This window comes from Zingiber officinale, chromosome 2A (genome assembly GCF_018446385.1).
Source record: "Zingiber officinale cultivar Zhangliang chromosome 2A, Zo_v1.1, whole genome shotgun sequence".
NCBI classification, from domain to species: Eukaryota; Viridiplantae; Streptophyta; class Magnoliopsida; order Zingiberales; family Zingiberaceae; genus Zingiber; species Zingiber officinale.
The window spans coordinates 149710727-149731027 of record NC_055988.1 but is presented as its reverse complement, the minus strand read 5'-3'; the positions used below and the strand labels follow the sequence as shown (position 1 = coordinate 149731027).

Below are 20301 nucleotides of genomic sequence, written 5' to 3'. Positions count from 1 at the left end.
CGTCGCACTCCGACAGTTCCCATTAGATCCCCACCGAATCCAGCCGACGAAAACCAGAGTTGCGGTCAACGCATTCCTTCTACTAAATTTCTATCCAAACTATCATCAAACGTAACGGGGACACGTGTCGGAGTAGATCGCCAGCTAATTTCAGAAAAAAAGGTTTTACTTGGTTGAATTCCCCGGGAAGCAACCGTCTGCGGCAAGCGATCGAGATTCCCACACGCCGCCTTTGCTTTCTCACCCGCATTCCAAGCAATCTCACTGACTTCCCGCTTTGGCCAACCTCCCTTGTCCTCTTCCTCCCCATCAACGTGCATTAAGAGATCTCACGTTGGAAAATAAAGGAGAGCCGTGGCGATTCCTCCGTTCTGATTCCAATTGCCTTCTAAAGCCTTCGGTTTTCCTTTTTGGCTTCTGACTTCCGTAGAAACCGGAGGAGAATTGCTAATTAGGGTATTGCTTCTCCTTCTTGCTCGGTGAGGATGGGATTCTCAGCCGCCATGTTGCTGCAGCCTGTGCAACTGAAGCAGCAACAGCAGCAGCAGCGGAGTTTTTCTTCTCTGTTCGACTTCAGCAAGCAGAGAAGAGGAAGAAGACGATCCGTTGTTCCGGTATCATCTCTAGTTTTCTTCTTCTTTCTTCTTCTTCTTCTTCTTCTGCTTTTTGTTTTTTTTTTTCACTTTGGAGAGTTGATGGTGGTGATTAGGTTGCGAGGCTGTTTGGGCCGGCAATCTTCGAGGCGTCGAAGCTGAAGGTGCTGTTCTTGGGAACAGAGGAGGAGAAGCACCCGGGGAAGCTGCCGAGGGCCTACACGCTCACCCACAGCGACATCACCGCCAAGATCACGCTCGCCATCTCCGACACCATCAATCGGGCTCAGGTAAGTCGAGCTTTTGATCGGATCGGACGAGCGTCGAGAGTAGTGAAGTTCGTCGTGTCTGTGTGAGTGTTCTTAGAGAGGATGCTCTGTTTTTTGAGCAGTTGCAGGGGTGGTACAACAGGCTGCAGAGGGACGAGGTGGTGGCGGAGTGGCGGAAGGTGCGCGGGAAGATGTCGCTGCACGTGCACTGCCACATCAGCGGCGGCCACGTGCTGCTGGACCTCATCGCCGGCCTCCGCTGCTACATCTTCCGCAAGGAGCTGCCGGTGGTGCTGAAGGCGTTCGTCCACGGCGACGGCGCGCTGTTCGACAGCTACCCGGAGCTGGAGGAGGCCACCGTGTGGGTCTACTTCCACTCCAACCTCTTGGAGTTCAACCGCATCGAGTGCTGGGGCCCGCTCTGGGAGGCCGCGTCGATGGGTCCCCCAGAGGGTCAGCGGGAGGAGGCGGGAGGAGCGCCGGCGGAGAGGCCGCGGCGGTGCGAGGCGGATTGCAAGTGCTGCTTCCCGCCGCAGAGCTTGATCCCGTGGAAGCACGACTTGCTGGAAGAGTACCGGGGAGCCTGCTCCGGCGGCCGACTGCAGCAGTGATTAAGAAAGATGAAGAAGTTGACTAATGTTAATTTGGAAATTGGATCGAAATTAAAGAATGGGTTGGAAGATCATAATTTATTCTTTCACATGATAATTAATTAATGTCACGAAGGCTAGGAATCCATTTGTAAATGTAAATGCCCTCGATTGTAAACATATTTGTTGGTAAATTTATCAAAAGAAGTTCTAGTGCTATCCTATGCTTATCACTCTAAATTGGATTTAGGCAACCGATATGTTTTTTCTTGTTTTTTCCCCAAAATTAATGGATTATTTTTTAAATCGCAGTTAAGATGGCCGTAGAAAATAAAATATATAATACTTATATTTTATAAAATAATTTATATTTAATTTTATTATAATAATTAATTTTATCTAAACTAAACAATAAGTCTTGCACTAAATAGTTATCATGCATGTATCAGAGACTACAATGATAACAATACGGTGCCTAACTTGGTAACTTGTGGCGCACGAGCTGCTTGTGCAACAGTTGCATGACAAGTAATAGATTTATGATGCTTCCACGTTTTCTTTATTAATGATTTTCGGCAATTGACCAACTACTTACTCAGGGCATCTCCCATGGTGACGTGGCAACACCCAAGATCCCTAGTCCCTCCCTTGGTGAAACACGATTTTTTTTTTATTTTAATATTAAACTAATATCTTCTTTTTAATATTTGTTTAAAAAATAAATAACGGTTAGCAAATTAGTCATAATATTTATATATTTTTTTAATTATTAATATTATTTCATATTAATAATTTATAAATTTAAATTTTATAAAAATTTAATTATATATAATATAAAATATAAAAGATATGAGAAATATATATAGTGAAAAGTATGACACCTATAAAATAGTTGTTGAGAAATTTTTTTTTATAGTGAAAACGTGTATACAATTTTTTTACTTTGATGTGGTACCGATATAAGAATCTTTCTAAGAACTTCATCTGGATGTCTTTATCATAGAATTAAAAAAAAAAAAAAATCTAATTTTCAGATTTTTAAACACAAATTTATTTCTTATTTTATTCCTCCATCCTATTTCTCATTTTACCCTTCTTACTAATTACATACTGCATTTAAAAAATATCACCGCTGTAATTTTGAATTTCAAAAAATAATATCACTGTAATATTGTATTTTAATATAGCACCACACTGATACTGATTTTAAAATTTATACAGAATGTAACATATTTTTAAAAATCAACACTATAATTGTATTGATTATTAACATACAACATCATCATTCTTTGAATTATAGTATGATATTTTTCGTTGAATGCAGCATCATAGTTGATAAGAGGGATAAAATAAAAAATAAATGTATTATCCTGAAAGTTAGAAGCACTTTAGAAATTCAACAAATTTAAATGTGGTCTTTCGATCAATTACTAATTATTTTTTTCGATTATTTCTTACAGTTAATAAATTAATTGATGCGGCTATCCCCATTCATTATCTCCCATCAGATAGTATTTTCAAAAAAATATTTCTTTAGAGTAAAATTATTACCTATAAAATAATAGTACACCAAAATACTCAATTACAACTTATTAAAATTAATTGTTCCAACATAATATTTAAAATCATTTTAATTTTACTAAAATTACTTCAATATTATACTATTGTAATAAATAGCAACTTTAACTAGAGTTGTTATGATAATATTAAAATATAAATATAAATATCTTTTAAAAAAAATAAGAAGATAATAAAAGTAAAAAAAAAACAATACCTTTTTAATTTTTATTCTTTAATGTTTGGTATTTATAATTGGGTAGGAGCGCGTGCTTAATTTGTTTGTCTTTCCCCTCCCAAGTTAGTTCGGATCCTCTGTCTCTATTTCTCTCTGTCTCCATGTTTCACTGTTGATTGGACGGGTCAGATTACATCTCAATGCATCATGACATCTTTAAGATGTGTGCAATATCCTCGTGATTTGTAAAGTATTATTGAGATGTGATCTTGTCCGTCCGATCGACAGTGAGATATTAGGACAGATAAAAATGGGGACAGAGGATTCGAACTGCTCCCAAGTTGGCTTTAGGGCAAGAGTCAGATGACATCATTCACATCAAAGATGTTTCTATTTTCATCACATTTAATCGGAATACAATTGAAAATTCATCTCAAAATTTATTAGAACATCATACCAATATGATATCGACTATGCCAACTGTGGGGGCTTCATCATATTTAACATGATCATTATATTTTTCATCATCCTTATTCATTGAACGAATTTTTTTTAGCAATTTAAGGTTAAACAAAATTCTAATTCCATTATATATATCAAATTGTTGACTCTTCGTAGTTGAAGTTAAGAAGAATTTTATCTTAGATTAGCAAATAATTTTATGTGCTTGTTAGAGTAACGTGTTAATATTCTCTTGTAACTAGTTTAGAATAATAGAAGAAATTAAAATGATTTAACAGAAAGATAGTGACACAGACCAAAACTATCTCTTAAATTGCCTCCTATGGTTGCCGAGAACCTTCCGCACGTTGGAAGTTCTTGCAGAACTGAAGGTACAGTAGAACTGGTTGCAGAATTCAACGAACTCATAATTCAGACTTAAAACTTATTGTATGTATTGTTTTTCCATCATGTTATTTACATCAAATTTTTAATGATACGTCTGAAGAATTGTATTGGAGTATTTTGTTGGTATCCAGAGCAGACGGAATACAACCGAAATGAGTAACTAAATCAAGCTTAAATGGAAAGAAATGCACATTGGCAAGTTAGCCCAAAAGGATAGAATCTGCAGTCTAACGACATGGAATGGCTGGTCGGATTGGAAAAAATCAGACCTGTATCCTGATTCAGTTTGGCTTTGTAAAAACTCGCTGGTTTTCATCAAACTGTGCTGATCACACAGTTCAGTAAGAGCAAATGCTGGGAAGATCCATGTACTAGGACAGTTTGCTTTTCATTTTAAGCAGGCAAAGATTAAGCTCCAGTTCTTATAAAAAATGACGACTACAAGTCAGAGATAGTTCGTTCTGGCACGAATGTTTTAGAACATCCAATTCATGTGGAGGTTATGACTTGAGTTTCATAAGAAAACGGAGAACAGATAAATCACTTCCAACTTACAAAGATGTGTCCGACTATGGCAATACGACTGAAATGAGTAAACTACATCAAGCAGAATAGAGACTATTGGAAGCCTTCATGGTTGGGACCAAATTACATTGAAGGAAAAGCAATTTGGAAATATTAGCTTAGATGGATAGGACTTGCAGTTATAGAAACAAAAACCAGCCTGGACTGGCTGGTTGCACTGGAAAAAAGCCAGAAAGGAGCAAGGAGGAATGATGCATCTTTGCGGGTAGTAGATGGCAACTAAAGAGATTCTATTTGGTATAGCTATAAGATGTTCACTTACATTTTTTAACAAATCCACTATATCATTTTTTCTTGGTGAGAATGTCTCCACTACTTCAGATAGCAACTAATTCTTTAGAAATGCAAACTCAAGCATTTCGTACTTTCCTATGCAAGAAGTAAAGAATAATTGCCTTGTAAGATGTCAATGTTCAAATATAAAATTTACCTCCAACACAAGAATGAGTCACTTATCAGATAAAGGATACCTGGGGGTCAGTGAAGAGCTGTGAGTGGCCCTGGAATAGACGGCTGCTGCTGCTGTTGCTACTGTCTTTGCTGTGGCTGTTGCCCAAACTCCTCTTCTTGAAGAGCTATTGCCAACTTGAAATATAACTACTAAATTTAACCACTCAAAATTAATGATGCTGGTCAAGTAAAATCCTAAGCATAATAAGTTCCTTGCTACTGAATGTCTGAAACCAATTTGTAGTAGTAGAGAATATGTACTTCAAAGCTGATGGATGACCTGCACTTCGAAGTGCAGCTAGATAATCCTGCACAATAACAGAAATCACAATCAGGTACTTCATAAAGGGTAGCTTGGTGCACGAAGCTCCCGACATGTGGGGTCTCGAGGAAAGATCCATTGTACACAGTCTTACCCTACTTTTTGCAAAAGGTTGTTTCTAAGATTCGAACTCGTGATCTTTTTGGTCATATGACAACAATTTTATTGTTGCGCCAAAGCTCCCTTTCACAATCAGGTACTCCATATTGATATTATTATGCTCAGAGAAAACAATTTTCTCAATTAAATATATAGTGATGATATACATACAGCCGTATTGGTCATAGCACTTAGTTCATTCCATGAATGATGAACCTGATCATCAGCCTTAAATTCCACAAAGTTTCCAGTCATAAAGATGGTGCCTCCGTTGACCTTATGGATGGATACAAGCAGAAGAAACTAAGATAGAACTGTTGTAAAAATGAAATGGAATGAACAAAAAAGAATCTAGACATTCAAAAGCATAGGTGACAACATTATTAAGAAAATCAAATATCATAATTTACAAAAGAATATGATAACAAGAGTCATATATTCCAGGAAAGAAGAAATACCTCATTCAACTTCTCCCAAACCAAGTCGTTCATATATCCCCGATCTGTAGCTAAAAGATATAGTTCACCATTATACTGCACAAAATAATAAGTTGGGAGGTATTATTAAGGATAGCAAAGTAATACATCATTAGTTTGTACAGGCATTAATATAATCTACTGTATCTCATTGAAGCAAGAGACATATGAGAGGTCAATTGCTCAAATACTTCATCCCTTGGATGTACCTTAAACATAGTGCTGAAGTGATTATTTCTGAAGAATATGCAGAGCTCCCCTTCCTTTAAAACTTCTTGCAAACAAAATAGGCTGTGAAAGAAAAAGAAAATTTTAAACAATACACAAGAAGGGCAGGAACATGGAAAAGGACATAAAAAAACAATCGCATGATGAAACTTCACCCATAAATTGTCAATTGGCAACTACTGTGTTACAGAAAATTCGTTATCAGACACCCTAGAAACAAGAATAAGTATTATTTTGCAGAAACTTTGACAAGATTGAAAAATCAAAAGAAACCAAAATATTAAAACTAAGCCTCCAATAAACAAATACAAGTACTTATCTTACATTGTTCGTGAACAACACTATCTTTTATATTTGCAGTGTGGTCAGTAGCTTCTATTTTCTCAGCTTGCACAACAAGAACCATTTCACCTTCATAAACTGGCTCCGGATTAACACATGCTGCAGGTCCAGATTTAATGATGCAATCTTCTTCTTCATAAATGCGTTCAATCTCCTCGAGGCTTGAGGCTATGCAACCAGAAACATTTGAAAGCTCATAACCTCCACTTTCAGTAGCAATGGATATACGAGTAGAATTTTCATGAACTGAATCTCTGAGGTCATCATGGAATGATTGTTTGAGAGACTGGCCATTTTCTGAAGCTGCTGTAAGGTTATTGGAGCTACTATCATCAGAAAACTGCAAATTTGGAACCTGGTTGGATGTTGTGTCAGTCTGTGTATTCTCGTCTGATTGACTAGATTTTTCACAATGTCCAGATCCATCGGAGTCTGCTTCACTTGTAGAACTTACAGGAATAGCTGGCAGAGAGTTATTTTCTGCTAAAACATCATCTTTGAGATCATTATTGACCTGTGACTGGTAGATAATGCTAGATCCATCTCCAATTTCTATGTCTAAAGAATCAGTGTTAGATCCTGGCTCAGAACTGTGAACATTTTTGTTTTCATCTAAATTACAAGAATCATCAACATGAACCACAGGACAGATAGAAACACAAACAGGAGTTCAAACTTCTGATTTTGAGAGATTCAAGACTCTCATAAGCTCCTCTTCCTCCTCGATATCATCTTTCCCTCTTCTTTTCTTGATAGTGGCGGAATTTTAACCCTCAAATAATCTACCTCTTGAAAGAGAAGGTGAGGGAACACCCAGGGTTGCTGTTGTAGCTGCAGCAAAATCAATGTAATCTGCTTCCTCTTCACCCTTAATATCTCCTTCAATTTTTTTCATTTCAAAGGCTTGTACAAGCTCACTAGCAAGTAGCAAGAGCATTGTCAGACTGTAAGCCTATTGCCACTGCAGTGTCAGTGTCCTGGAACAGTGTACATTTTAAGCAACATTGGTGAATGAGTGAAAGTAACATTGTCATCACAAGTATTGAATACTCATCATAAAGAAAACTTTTACATAATCCCAGAAAGATGTGTCAGGATTGGAAGGCCTAATTTGGATAATGTTTGAGTCCGGCTAGAGGGGGAGAAGGTGAATAGTCGGTTCATCTAATCAAGATTTTCCCATACAACACAATGATAAACAAGGTGTACATGTGTGTTCGATCATATCAATTAATAGAAATATAAGAAATGCATGCGCCGAGGCAAAGATATAACGTGCTTCGAAGACCTCACTTCTAATCCACAACTTATGATGCATCTGGTGCGTCACTGTCAAATGATTCCACTAGACCCGTCCCTTCACAAAACATATTGGGGCATATCTCTTAAAATAAGAAGCTTGAGATGCTTTCAATAAAATCTCTCCTTTCTTATATAATGACGCTAATTGACTATTTGGACAAATGTAGTCATTAAGTGACTACTAACTAAATCGACAGTTGAATCGAACTTCGTCTCCAGTTGATTGCTTATCTTCCAATCAATTGATTCTTGAATAGAAATATTTTGTTCACAGAACCCTTGCATTCAGTTAACATCCGAATCAACTCCTAAGTGGACTCACTTCTCGCCCCAAAATTACATTTCACTCATGATATAGAATAAATTGTAGGATGAACACAAAAATGAAGTTAAAAAATAGAAGCATTCTATGCATGTGGAAATAAAGAATACCTAACGAACACAGTCAACAAAAAACATATCATACATATATTGTATAAGAAGAAATAATATTGTTGAACTATTATGCAAGTACTATCATTCAAGGTGCTTAGCAAAGTAAAAGCTAACTTAACTTATAATCTATGACAACAAGGACTTTGAAGTATAAGAAGTTGACCTAAGGATCGACAATCCAACCATGATATAGACCAATTTCAAGGAGATCAAGTATAGCACATTTCCTTGTAAATGCAAAATCATTAATCCTGCATATAGATACACAACGTCATGAATTTGAGTGAAGAAAATAATTACACTTAAAAGAAACAACATAAGCTCACTTCCTAAAATGCACATTCACATCAATCCCGATCACAAGCCTAGGCAATAGATCAATTGCATCAGAAATGTTTTGCTGCTGATTTTTGAGATACCCATTATCCTTGTCCTGCACGGGCAAACAGAGTGAATCAACAAATCAGAAGTCTGTAACAAGATTTCAATACTAGACCTTATACAGGATGTAACTAGTGGACCCAGGAGATGACATGGTGGTCAAAATCATGGTGATATAGTGGTTAGAGTCAAGGGAAGCGAACATTCCCTATCTAGCTTCGTCATTCACCCAGGCTCTCAGCATAAGCCTGAACGGGTTAAAAGTCACTCGAAATAAGGCCGGCTGGCCTTTACGCCAGTCGAACAGGAGGAGTTCAATGCCTCACTCTTGAACTAAAAAGATAGCACGCTTGGTCGAGTTTAAGTTCATCTAGCCCTATACCTATCTCTCAATCGACCTGCCATAGGTGTGGTCAGAGTAAAAGTCAACCTCCTTCAGGCTCACAAATATCTCTATGCTTGCCTGGCCGGGCTTAAGGCACTTAAGGTTCACAAATCTCTCTATGTAAAACCGGCCAGAGTAATTCTCTATGCAAGCCCGGCCAGAGTAAAGGTCGGTCGGGCTTAAGGCACTCGAGGCGCACAAATCTTTCTGCGCGTGCCCGACCGGGTAAAAGGTCGGCCGGGTTTGAGGCACTTAGCCACATATTGCTACCCAGACGAATTTCCAGCAAGCACAGTTTATCAAATGGTGTTCCAGGACACACAGATTATCATATTATTTTTCAAACAGATTTCTAATATAACTAAGGTAGTGTATCATTCTTCAAACGGATCTTCAATATTATGTAGAACGTAACTGAGCAATTTAATGTCGAGACAGAGATAAAAGCGGTCGGCCTTACTGGCCGGCCGAGATATACGCAGCATAAGATATAACAGAGCAGACTATATAGAATGTGACTGGGCAGTTTAATGTAGAGATAGATATAAAAGCGGTCGACCAAGAGATACTCAGCAAACAACATCCTAACAACTTATCAGAATAACAATCATGTGTCAAAGAATATTCTTCTAGAACCTTCGTCAAGGATTATCGTGTCTCCCATTAGCTGACCACTTATGACACCATATTCCCTCAAACAACCTCAACAAGGGCATAAACTACAAACGACAAAAGAGGTATATATGTGAGTAAGCAAAAGATTCCTTGGACAATTATGTAGGTGCAGCGGAGGCCGGCAAGAGGGGGGTGAATTGCTTCTGAAATCAAAAATAAACTATACCCTCCTCGGATTTCAACTCAGAAATAAAATCAGCAGTAAAAATAACTAGCAACTATATAAAAAAAACAGAAATAAAACGAGAGACCGAGGTTTAACCTGGTTACAACCAAGGAGGTTGTTAATCCAGGACAATCGAAGATCGCACTAGTAGAGTCTCCTTCACTGTAGGCGGAGAAGCCTTTTCACACACTTAATGAACTCACAAGTTGCTAGGAATTGAAAGCTTGAATCAATGATGAATTCCTAGGTCCAGGGGTCTTTTTATAGCCCCTGGAAAGTCTATCCCGAAGCTCCAAGTCGCCTCCAACAATGGTCCAAGGCGCCTCAAAGCAAGTGTTCGGATAGAACTCTATCTGAAGCCAAACGTTCGATTTGACCATACTCAAGGCGCCTTAAACAAGCCTTGAAGGCGCCTTCAAGTTGAAGGCGCCTTCAAGCATGATAAAGGCGCCTTGAGCTGCCTTTTCAGCTCCTTTGCTTCTTTGCTTCGTCTTTCGATGTCTTCCGTAGTTGCGGTCTTTTGGGTGATTCCGGCCAATCGAAATAGGGCTCACCCGAACTCAATTTCCGGCCTTCCTCGAGCAGACTTCCGTCCGGCTTCTTGTCCCTCGAACGTCGCGCACGTTCTTCTCGCTCCACCGGAGTACTCTTCCGCAGCTCTCTCGTCCTTCGGACGCACCGAGCCCGTCGGCTCCCTTCCCGTGCCGTCCTTCTCGCTAGCTGCGTCTTCCGCTCGACTTCTTGTGCTCCTAAGCTCCTGCACACTCAGACACAGGGATCAGACAAAACGCAGGACCTAACCAACTTGGTTGATCACATCAAAACACCCACGGGATCCAACAATCTCCCCCTTTTTGATGTGCATCAACCCAAGTTCAAGTTAGGGTAAATAGACATAAACAGTAATTTTAAAGGAAATTACTAAACTAACATATTTAAGCATAAATTTGCAATAATTAAAATTGCAACACAGTTTAGAAAAAAAATATTTAATTTTCGTACTCCCCCTAAACTTGTACCTTTCTCTCCCCCTTTGATCACAGCAAATATGGGGTACCAATAAGAGAATATTAAGCAAATTATTAAGGTAGAACAAATAATTTTTAGAGAAAATTTCTAAGTGTAAACTGAATTTTAAAAAAAAATCTAAGCTTAAATGAATTTTTAGAATTTCACAAAAAAAAAATCCTAAGTAAACTTTTTGAATGTTCCCAAAACAAATTTCTAAGTCAAATGAAGTTATTTAGAATTTCTCCAAAAAAAAAAATTCTTAACTAAAAAAATTTCTAAGTTAGAATTTTCAAGAATAGTTTCTAAAATAAAAAAAAATGTTTGATAAACTTTTAAAGCATTATCTAATTCTTGTTTTTAATGCTTTTTCAGAAAGTTAATTAAACATTTTCTTTCAATATTTTAACTTCCAGGTCGTGGCGAGACACTAGGCCTTCTTGGTTATTAGAACAACAACCACTTCCTTAGACAAAGCTTCCATAAAGAATTTCAATGTTTAATTTTCTCTCTTAAAGCTTTTAATAAAAATTTTTAATTTAGCACAGATTTTGGAACCCAATAGAGGTTCCTTCCTACAGGGTTATTCAAAAATTTAGGAGGTACATAGTTTCTAGGTACTTTTCTAAGTTGACCCTGATGGTTTCTAATGTACCAATTTAATCTACCATAAATTCTAATTTTTGAATTTGGAAACTTCTTTAAGCATGCATCATTTTTCAATTTTTCAATATCATTTTTAAATTTTGTATTTTCTAATTTCAAATTTTCATTTTCCTTTTCAAATTTATCTAACTCTTTAGAAAGTGCTTTTATAAATTTAAAGAACTGAGTCGGGGTTAGATTGTGTACCTTACTTACCTGACTCGGTGATGCTCCCCCTTCATTGCAGCTTTCCTCTTCTGACGTTCCTCCCCCTTCATCGATGCTCATCTCTGAGCTGGACGTTTCTTCTAGCTGATGGTTGGCCATCAGTGCTAGTCCCGAGAATTCTTCGACTTCTGATTCGGAGGATGACGAATCATCCCACGTGGCCTTTAGGTTGTGTTTGGTTCGAGCTGGCTTCTTGCTCCTTTCCTTATCCTTCTGTTTGCTCTTCAATTTTGGGCAATCCTCCTTGATGTGCCCTTCTTCGTTGCAGTTGTAGCAACGGACTGTCCTTCTCTTTTGACGATGTTTACTTGACTGCGATCTAAATTTGTTAGATTTAAAAAACTTATTAAAACGTCTAATGCAGCTTCGTTTTCGTCGATTGTCGCTTCAGAGTCAAGATCGTCCTTCTCGGCTCGTAGGGCAATGTTGAGGTTTGACTTCTCTACTAGATTTTCTACAAGTCGAGATTCGTGAAGTTCGAAGGTTGAAAACAATTGTTCCAATGTACTTACCTCGATATCCTTAGAGATGTAGTAAGCATCTACTAAGGAGGCCCACTAGGGAGTTCTCGGGAAGGCGTTGAGCGCGTATCGAATTGAGTCTCGATTCGTTACTTCTTCTCCAAGGTTGGAGAGTTGAGTTATCAGCTCTTTGATCCTCGCTTGGAGTTGCGCTACCTTCTCGCCTTGGTTCATCCGAAGGTTCGTCAACTGGGTCCGGAGGATGTCGCGTCGCGCCAGCTTTGCTTCGGAGGTACCTTCGTGAAGCTCCAGGAATTTCTCCCAAAAAACTTTCGCGGAGTCGTAGCTTCCGATTCGACTTACCTCTTGTGGTGGCAGCACACTGAGCAGGTGGAACTTTGCCTTTCCGTTGGTGACGAAATCGGCTTGCTCCTTCTTGCTCCATGTGTTTTCTTCTTTGTCTTTCGGCGCTGTAAAATCATATTTCATTGTAATAAGAATATCAAAATTTGTTTTAAAAAATACCTCCATTTTGCGCTTCCATGTGGCGAAGTCTTCGTCGAACTTCGAGGGATGGATGTTCGCTCCAGCCATCGTCTTGATCGTAGTGCTTCAGTTGGCGGTTAGTCCTTCTGAGGCGATCTGGGTCTGATACCAATTGTAGGTGCAGCGGAGACCGGCAAGAGGGGGGGTGAATTGCTTCTGAAATAAAATATAAACTATACCCTCCTCGGATTTCAACTCAAAAATAAAATCAGCAGTAAAAATAACTAGCAACTATATAAAAAGAGAGAAATAAAACGGGAGACCGAGGTTTAACCTGGTTACAACCAAGGAGGTTGTTAATCCAGGACAATCGAAGATCGCACTAGCAGAGTCTCCTTCACTGTAGGCGGAGAAGCCTTTTCACACACTTAATGAACTCATAAGTTGCTAGGAATTGAAAGCTTGAATCAATGATGAATTCCTAGATCTAGGGGTCCTTTTATAGCCCCTGGAAAATCTATCCCGAAGCTCCAAGGCGCCTCCAACAATGGTCCAAGGCGCCTCCAAGCAAGTGTTTGGATAGAACTCTATCCGAAGCCATACGTTCAATTTGTCCAGACTCAAGGCGCCTTAAACAAGCCTTGAAGGCGCTTTCAAGTTAAAGGCACCTTCAAGCATGATGAAGGCGCCTTGAGCTGCCTTTTCAGCTCCTTTGCTTCTTTGCTTCGTCTTCCGACGTCTTCCATAGTTGCGGTCTTTTGGGTGATTCCGGCCAATCGAAATAGGGCTCACCCGAACCCAATTTCCGGCCTTCCTCGAGCAGGCTTCCGTCCGGCTTCTCGTCCCTCGAACGTCGCGCACGTTCTTCTCGCTCCACCGGAGTACTCTTCCGCAGCTCTCTCGTCCTTCGGACGCACCGAGCCCGTCGACTCCCTTCCCGTGTCGTCCTTCTCGCTAGCTGCGTCTTCCGCTCGACTTCCTGTGCTCCTAATCTCTTGCACACTCAGACACAGGGATCAGACAAAACGCAGGACCTAACCAACTTGGTTGATCACATCAAAACACCCACGGGGTCCAACAAATTATTGCATATTGGCCAAGTTGTGCAATTTCCTTTCCATAACATCCTCTGACACATATTACCACCTCATGTTTGTGGAGGTTATGAGAGGTAATATAGAAAAGGGGAGTCATTTCCATGGGCAAGGTACATTCTCTGAACATCTAAAGCTTATTCTCGCGCACGTTTTCTACTATTCTTCATTCACCTTTCCGGACTTGTACTGACATGAGTGTTGGAGGACATTTGCTAGGGACTCTCCCTGGTTTTGGGGTGCTGACGTTTTGTTGGCTTGTCTCTGTATGCGCAAGATCGAGAGGAAGCCTCTGCGTGGAGTAAAAAAGGTCTTCTACCGGTTAACAGTCAATCCCATCGTGACCAATGAATCATCTCTGCAGTCTTCATACAGGATCAAGACCTATTTTCCAACCTGGCAGACGTAGACATTGTTGTTGGAATCAATCAACCTTTCCACGACAAGAGAGAGTAGCTTATGTAGTGAGACCTCCGAGTCATCCAAGCTCAAGTCGAGATTGTTCCTAAGCAGCAAGACATTACCTATCCCAAAAGTTAAACCAACAAGAATTCATAAGCTAAGTCGATTAACTAAAAACTGCTCCCTCCTAGAACACTGTATGTTCATATTGTTGGAAAAAGGAATTATGGGAGAAGAAATAAAATGACTATAGAAGAAAAATGTGAAAGAGGAGAAGAATCTCTACGTGGAAGAGGAGGAGAATAAAATAAAAAACTTAACTTGCTTCATTCATGAAAAAAAGTACATGTTTATAGGCTTATTGGATAAGCATCAATCTCAGATAATCATGACTTTTTTATATTATTATTTTATCTCCACGAAACTCTTGTTTCTATCATGATTGTCACCTCATCCATTCTATCCCTATCCACTGCCACCTTATTTATTCTATTATATCTATAATTAAGCTTACTTTTCAACACCCCTTCTTAAACTTAATTTTGTAACTCCAAGTAGATTTCGCATCTTGATGAAATCTTCAAACTTCAATGGTTTGGTAAAGATCTCAACAACCTGATATTTAGTCTTCACATAGACTAGCTCCACATCTTTGTTCTTCACATGTTCGCGAATAGAATGAAAGTGAACATCAATATGCTTACTTCTTTGATGATATACAGAATTCTTCCCCAATGCAATTGTTGATTTGCTATCAATGCAAATTTGAGTTGGTTCATTTTGTTCAAATTTTATCTCCTTTAACAAGCTTCTTAGTCATATAGCATGACTAGCACATGAGGATGCCACAATGTACTCTGCTTCACAACTGGAAAGAGTAATAATAGGTTATTTTTTTGACATCCAAAAAAATGTCGTATCTCCAATGAAGAATGCAAAATCGGAAGTGCTTCTCCGGTCATCACAGGTTCGCCCCAATCACTATCCGAATATCCAACAAGTTGAGAATTGTTAGAGTGAGAATAAAATAATCCGTGATTCAGAGTACCTCGGACATAATGAAGGATTCGCTTGGCCGCCTTCCAATGAGTCTCTTTAGGCTCCTCCATGAGCCTGCTAACAAGACCGACTCCATATAATATATCCGGTCGAGTGCAAATTAGGTACCGCAAGCTTCCCACCAAGCTTTTGAAACGTGTGGGATCAACCGTCTTTCCTTCGTCACTCTTGGATAGCTTTGTTCCGCAGTCCACCGGTGTGTTAATTGGATTACAATCATCCATTCTAAATCTCTTGAGGACCTCCTTTGCATATTGTTCTTGAGTCATAAATATGTCATCAACTCCTTGTTTCACTTCCAAGCCGAGAAAGTAGGACATAAATCTCATATCGGTCATATCAAATGCTTTTGTCATAACTTCCTTAAAAGATTTTATCATTTGAGGTGAACTTTCTATCAAGATTAGATCATCTACATATAATGATACTAATAAGATGTTATCATTATTTGTTCTTACATAAAGAACATGGTCATAAGGGCATTGCATAAAGCCATTTTCTTTGAAGTATGCATCAATTCTTGAATTCCATGTTCTCAATGCTTACTTCAAGCTATAGAGAGTTTTCTTCAACTTCAATACCTTTCTTTCTTGCCCCCTTGATGTAGTCAGCCGGTTGTTCAACATAGACTTCTTCTTCTAAGTAGCCATTAAGAAATGGCAATTTAACATCAAGCTGAAATATTTACCACTTTAATTGAGCAGCTAAAGAGATTATCAACCTTATAGTCTCCATTCGGGCAATGGGAGCAAACACTTCTTCGTAGTCAATGTCGATCTTTTGTTTGTAGCCTTTTCGACAAGTCGTGCTTTGTACTTTTCTATTTCTCCTTGAGTATTTTTCTTTACTTTATAAACCCACTTCACACTAATGGGTTTGTGGCCATTGGGCAAAGTAGTAAGATGCCAAGTTTCATTCTTCTCAATTGCCTTCATCTCTTCATCCATGACTTTTTATCATTTGCTATTTTTAATAGCTTCTTCAAAAAATACAATTTCTTCATTAGCATAAAGACAAATGAGATTAAGTGGAGTTGTCACCTCATATAATTCTTAAAGACTCCTTGTCTTTGGTGGTGGAGGATTTACTTTCGGACTCTTTCATCTCCAATGATTTAAATTCCCCTCTTAGGATTTGAAGGCGAATACTTTTTGCTTTTTCATCACCTTTGTATGCTACTTGTAGGATCTCCCATGCCTTTTTTGGAAGTTGTAGCTTCGACTACTTTCTCAAAAGTAACTTTATCAAGAGCTTTATAGATAAAGAAAAGAGCTTTCTTATGTTTTCTCTTTTGTTCCGCCATTGTTGTCCTCTGTGCCTCTGTTTGGTCGACTCCTTCTTGAGGCGCTTTATAGCCTCTTTCGACAATATCCCATAAGCCTTCGGTCTCCATTAAAGCACTCATTTGGATACTCTAATTATCATATTTCAAATCAGCAAGATGAGGGATAGGAAGCATCGACTTGGTTCTGATACCACTTTGTTGGAAAAATGAATTATGGGAGAAGAAATAAAAGGACTATAGAAGAAAAATATGGAAGAGGAGAAGAATCTCTACGTAGAAGAGGAGGAGAATAAAGCAAATAACTCAACTTGTTTCATTCATGAAAAAAAGTACATATTTATAGACTTATTGGATAAGCATCAATCTCCGATAATTATGACTTTTTTATATTATTATTTTATTTCCACGAAACTCTTGTTCCTATCATGATTACCATCTCATCCATTCTATCTCTATCCACTGCCACCTCATTTATTCTATTCTATCTATAATTAAGTTTACTTTTCAACATGTATCGAAGCTACGCTACACTAATTGAAAACTCATAGATGGCAAGGAGAGGGCAAGGGTCATTGTCGTTATGAAGGATGATCGGGGTCGCTCGTCTGAGGAACTGGATGACCTTTGCCTGCTAATGGATCTCCTACTTGGCGCCCACTGCTGGAACACCTTGCGGCTCCTCCGTGGCCATGCCACCAAACCGTCGATGCTCGGAATCTACTTCGTTTGCGATCGTACGCCGTCTCTGAGCTCTGCCTTGCTTTGCTTGTTTGTAGGCGGGCGAATCCCAAAATAATCGGGAAACACACGTAGCGATAAATCTAGAAGCTCAACATCAGTGACGACCAACCAAAAGTCCAGAAGGAGGAGGACTGAAGAGCAGAAATTGGATGGTTTTATTTATTTATTATTTTTAAAAGAGGATGATGTCATGACGGCGAGGGGTAACAGTCGACTTCCAATCGTGACCGTCGAATTGAACCACGCATTTGACGCGTTGGAATCGATGGCTGTGCCTACTTCGACTCGGTGTTACCCACAAAATTACCACTCTGACCATTTGCCAGAAGAAGTGGTCCCCCTATGTGGGTTCTATTTATTTTTGACAGCCAGCACTACAGCACAGAGTAATATTCTTCAACGAGCCAATCTAATCGCAATCGAATCGTTAGTAATGGATGAAAAGTTGACTCGGCCAAGATTAGCCCAAAAATGGTGTAGGATGAATATATTAGCCCTCATTATTTTTCTAAATCATTTGTTATTAAATATCCAAGTTAACTATTTTAGGCTTAAGCCAACACAAATATTAATAACTTGATCGATTCAAGTCTAACTTGTACTTTAACAATAGAAGCATATAAGAAATATCACTTGATTTTTTCTATAAATACGGTAGCAACTAAAATGTAAAACGAGTCAAGTCGTTCGCGAACTATTCGAATCTCGATTCTAAATAAATTCACTTGAATTCATTCGATTGAGTTAATGAGTAAAACTCGAGTATGATTTCGAGCTCAAAAATATTATCAAGTTGAGCCTAAGTTAATAAGCTCACAAACATGTTTAGAAGCTTTCGAATTATTAAGAGTCTCGTTTATCTTATTATATAAATCTCACCTGAATTATAAACATAATAATATCTTAATAATTAAAATTTAAAAGTTTTAACAATATTGTTAACTCAACCTTGATTATGTGCCTAACAAGTTTGAACTCGAGCTTGTTTAACAGTATGAAAAATGATATACTAACGAATTGAATTAAACTCGTTTAACTTTTAAAGAATTTATCTTTGAATCGAGCTCGAGCGGTTCGTGAAGTATTTAATTTCATTATGAACTGAATTCGAGCTAAGGAATTAAAACTCAAATTGTGCTCTAGCAAAACTTGAGCTTAAAAAAAAACTAATTAAACCAAGCTTGAACCTCTTACTATCCAGCTTAGCTCAACTCCATTTGATTACACTCTTATTAGCCACCTATCTATTTCATTCATCACATTTTATTTATTCATCCCTCTTAATTTAACCCAACTACTTCTCCTATACACAACATATTATATTTAAATATATAATAGCCCATTCATAATCAAATTGTAAGGAGTATATGATATTTATCATAATTTACATATAGTTGAAGCATATTTAACTGTGTCAGATCTAATTGTGATTGATGTTAATGAAGTAAAGATGATTTAGTTGACCTCGAGTCTTGTTCGTTGTTAGTCCTACAATGAAATGAAAAGAGATAAATTAAATATCAAGTGACGTCTTAGATACGAGGATATTTAATCATTAAGAGAATGAATTTCATGAAAATCAACCCTTATCCTTTGCCACTAGTACCAACTTTGTTATTTTTTGTAATATAAAGATCCGTATCCATATTACGAAAGGATGATAAATTATAAGATCAACTTATAATTGATCTATCAAATGACTAAGGTATGGGAAAATTTTAACTCTGCGATCTTTGATGCTAAAGATCAAGTGGACTAAATGATAAGAATTTAGATACGATTAGAGGAACTTCACTAAACTAAATTAAAATACGACAAGGAGATTAAGAAGGGACTGAGTAGAGAATTTAGATACCCTAAAATATGTAAATTAGAGTAGAGAAACTTTGAATATTTTATGTTTGCTCTTATCTTAACCTAAGGAAGTTTTTTCAGTTTACTCCATAAAATATAAAAATTTATATTGACATTATTCATGAATTTAATAATAACCAAATGGAGAAAAAATAACAGAAAGTTTTCTCACTCTTTCGCTCCTTCTTTTCTTTTTTCGTCCTAGTAAACAAGCGGAGGAATCTTCTTTTTCCTGTCCATTTTCTTTCCTTTTTTTTTATCTTCTTTCGTCTTTTCCTCCCACGACACGACATACTAAAATAAGCAAAAAACCGTACAAAGTCGAATGAACTACCAGAGTACCAGCAACGGCAACTGACACTTACCCCATCGAATACCCGCGGGACCACCCCGGCATTCCCCCATAGTAGTTCAAATTCGTGCCGCGCTCGCTCTTCCTCCGCGGCGTCTGGCATTCAGCTTCACCGATGGCCACCGGAGACGCCGACGGTGACGGAGACGGACACGGCAGCGAAGTCGAAGGCCCGGCGATTCCCGCTGCTCCTTCGTGGCCTATTCGATCATCGCAAACCTCCAGTGTCGCAGATCGCCTGCCCGAATTCGCGTTCCTTCCGCACGAGCTCATTCGCCCTCACCCTTCCTCGCAGCAGGAGCAATTCTTTCCGGAGATTCCTTCTCCTTCGCTGCCCCATCGTTCATCGAAAACCCCCTTTTCTGATCCCCAGCCACCGTTCGATTTCCTTCCTCACGAGCTCATACCGCATTTCCTTTATTGGCCAGAGGAATCCTTTCCGGAGATTCCTACTCCTTCGCAGCCTCGTAGATCATCGCAAACCCCCGCCGCCGATAGCCCGATCCTGTTATCTTTACTTCCTAAGGAGCTAATCCCCGATCCCCTTTTGCCACCGCCAAAGAAATCCCTTCCGGATCTTCCTGTCAAATTCTGCAATCCCAACTTCAAAGTGCCCATACCCCGGAACTTGCCTCCCGGGCCATGGGATCCCGCCGAATTCTGTCCTGCATTGTCCGATCTTAGGGTCTCCGACGAGGCGGAGATCCTTCCGGACTACATCAGCGATTGGGAAGGTCCTCGAACAGCGCACCCAACGGACGGTCGAAGAAGCGGCTGCAGTTCCAGGCGGAAACGAGAAGCGGG

The 20301-nt window shown here is 38.8% G+C and overlaps 1 protein-coding gene and 1 pseudogene across 1 annotated transcript; one reads left to right on the top strand and one right to left on the bottom strand.

Moving 5' to 3' along the window:
• The first annotated feature begins 322 nt into the window (after nt 1-322).
• On the top strand, nt 323-1671 carry LOC122042644 (protein STAY-GREEN, chloroplastic-like). The gene is made up of 3 exons (XM_042602876.1): nt 323-614; nt 710-883; nt 985-1671. The coding sequence occupies exons 1-3, from the start codon at nt 486-488 to the stop codon at nt 1471-1473; spliced, it is 792 nt and encodes a 263-aa protein (XP_042458810.1). The 5' UTR covers nt 323-485; the 3' UTR covers nt 1474-1671.
• Nucleotides 1672-5115: 3444 nt separating this feature from the next.
• LOC122044114 lies at nt 5116-19600 on the bottom strand (annotated as a pseudogene).
• Between the last annotated feature and the right edge of the window lie 701 nt (nt 19601-20301).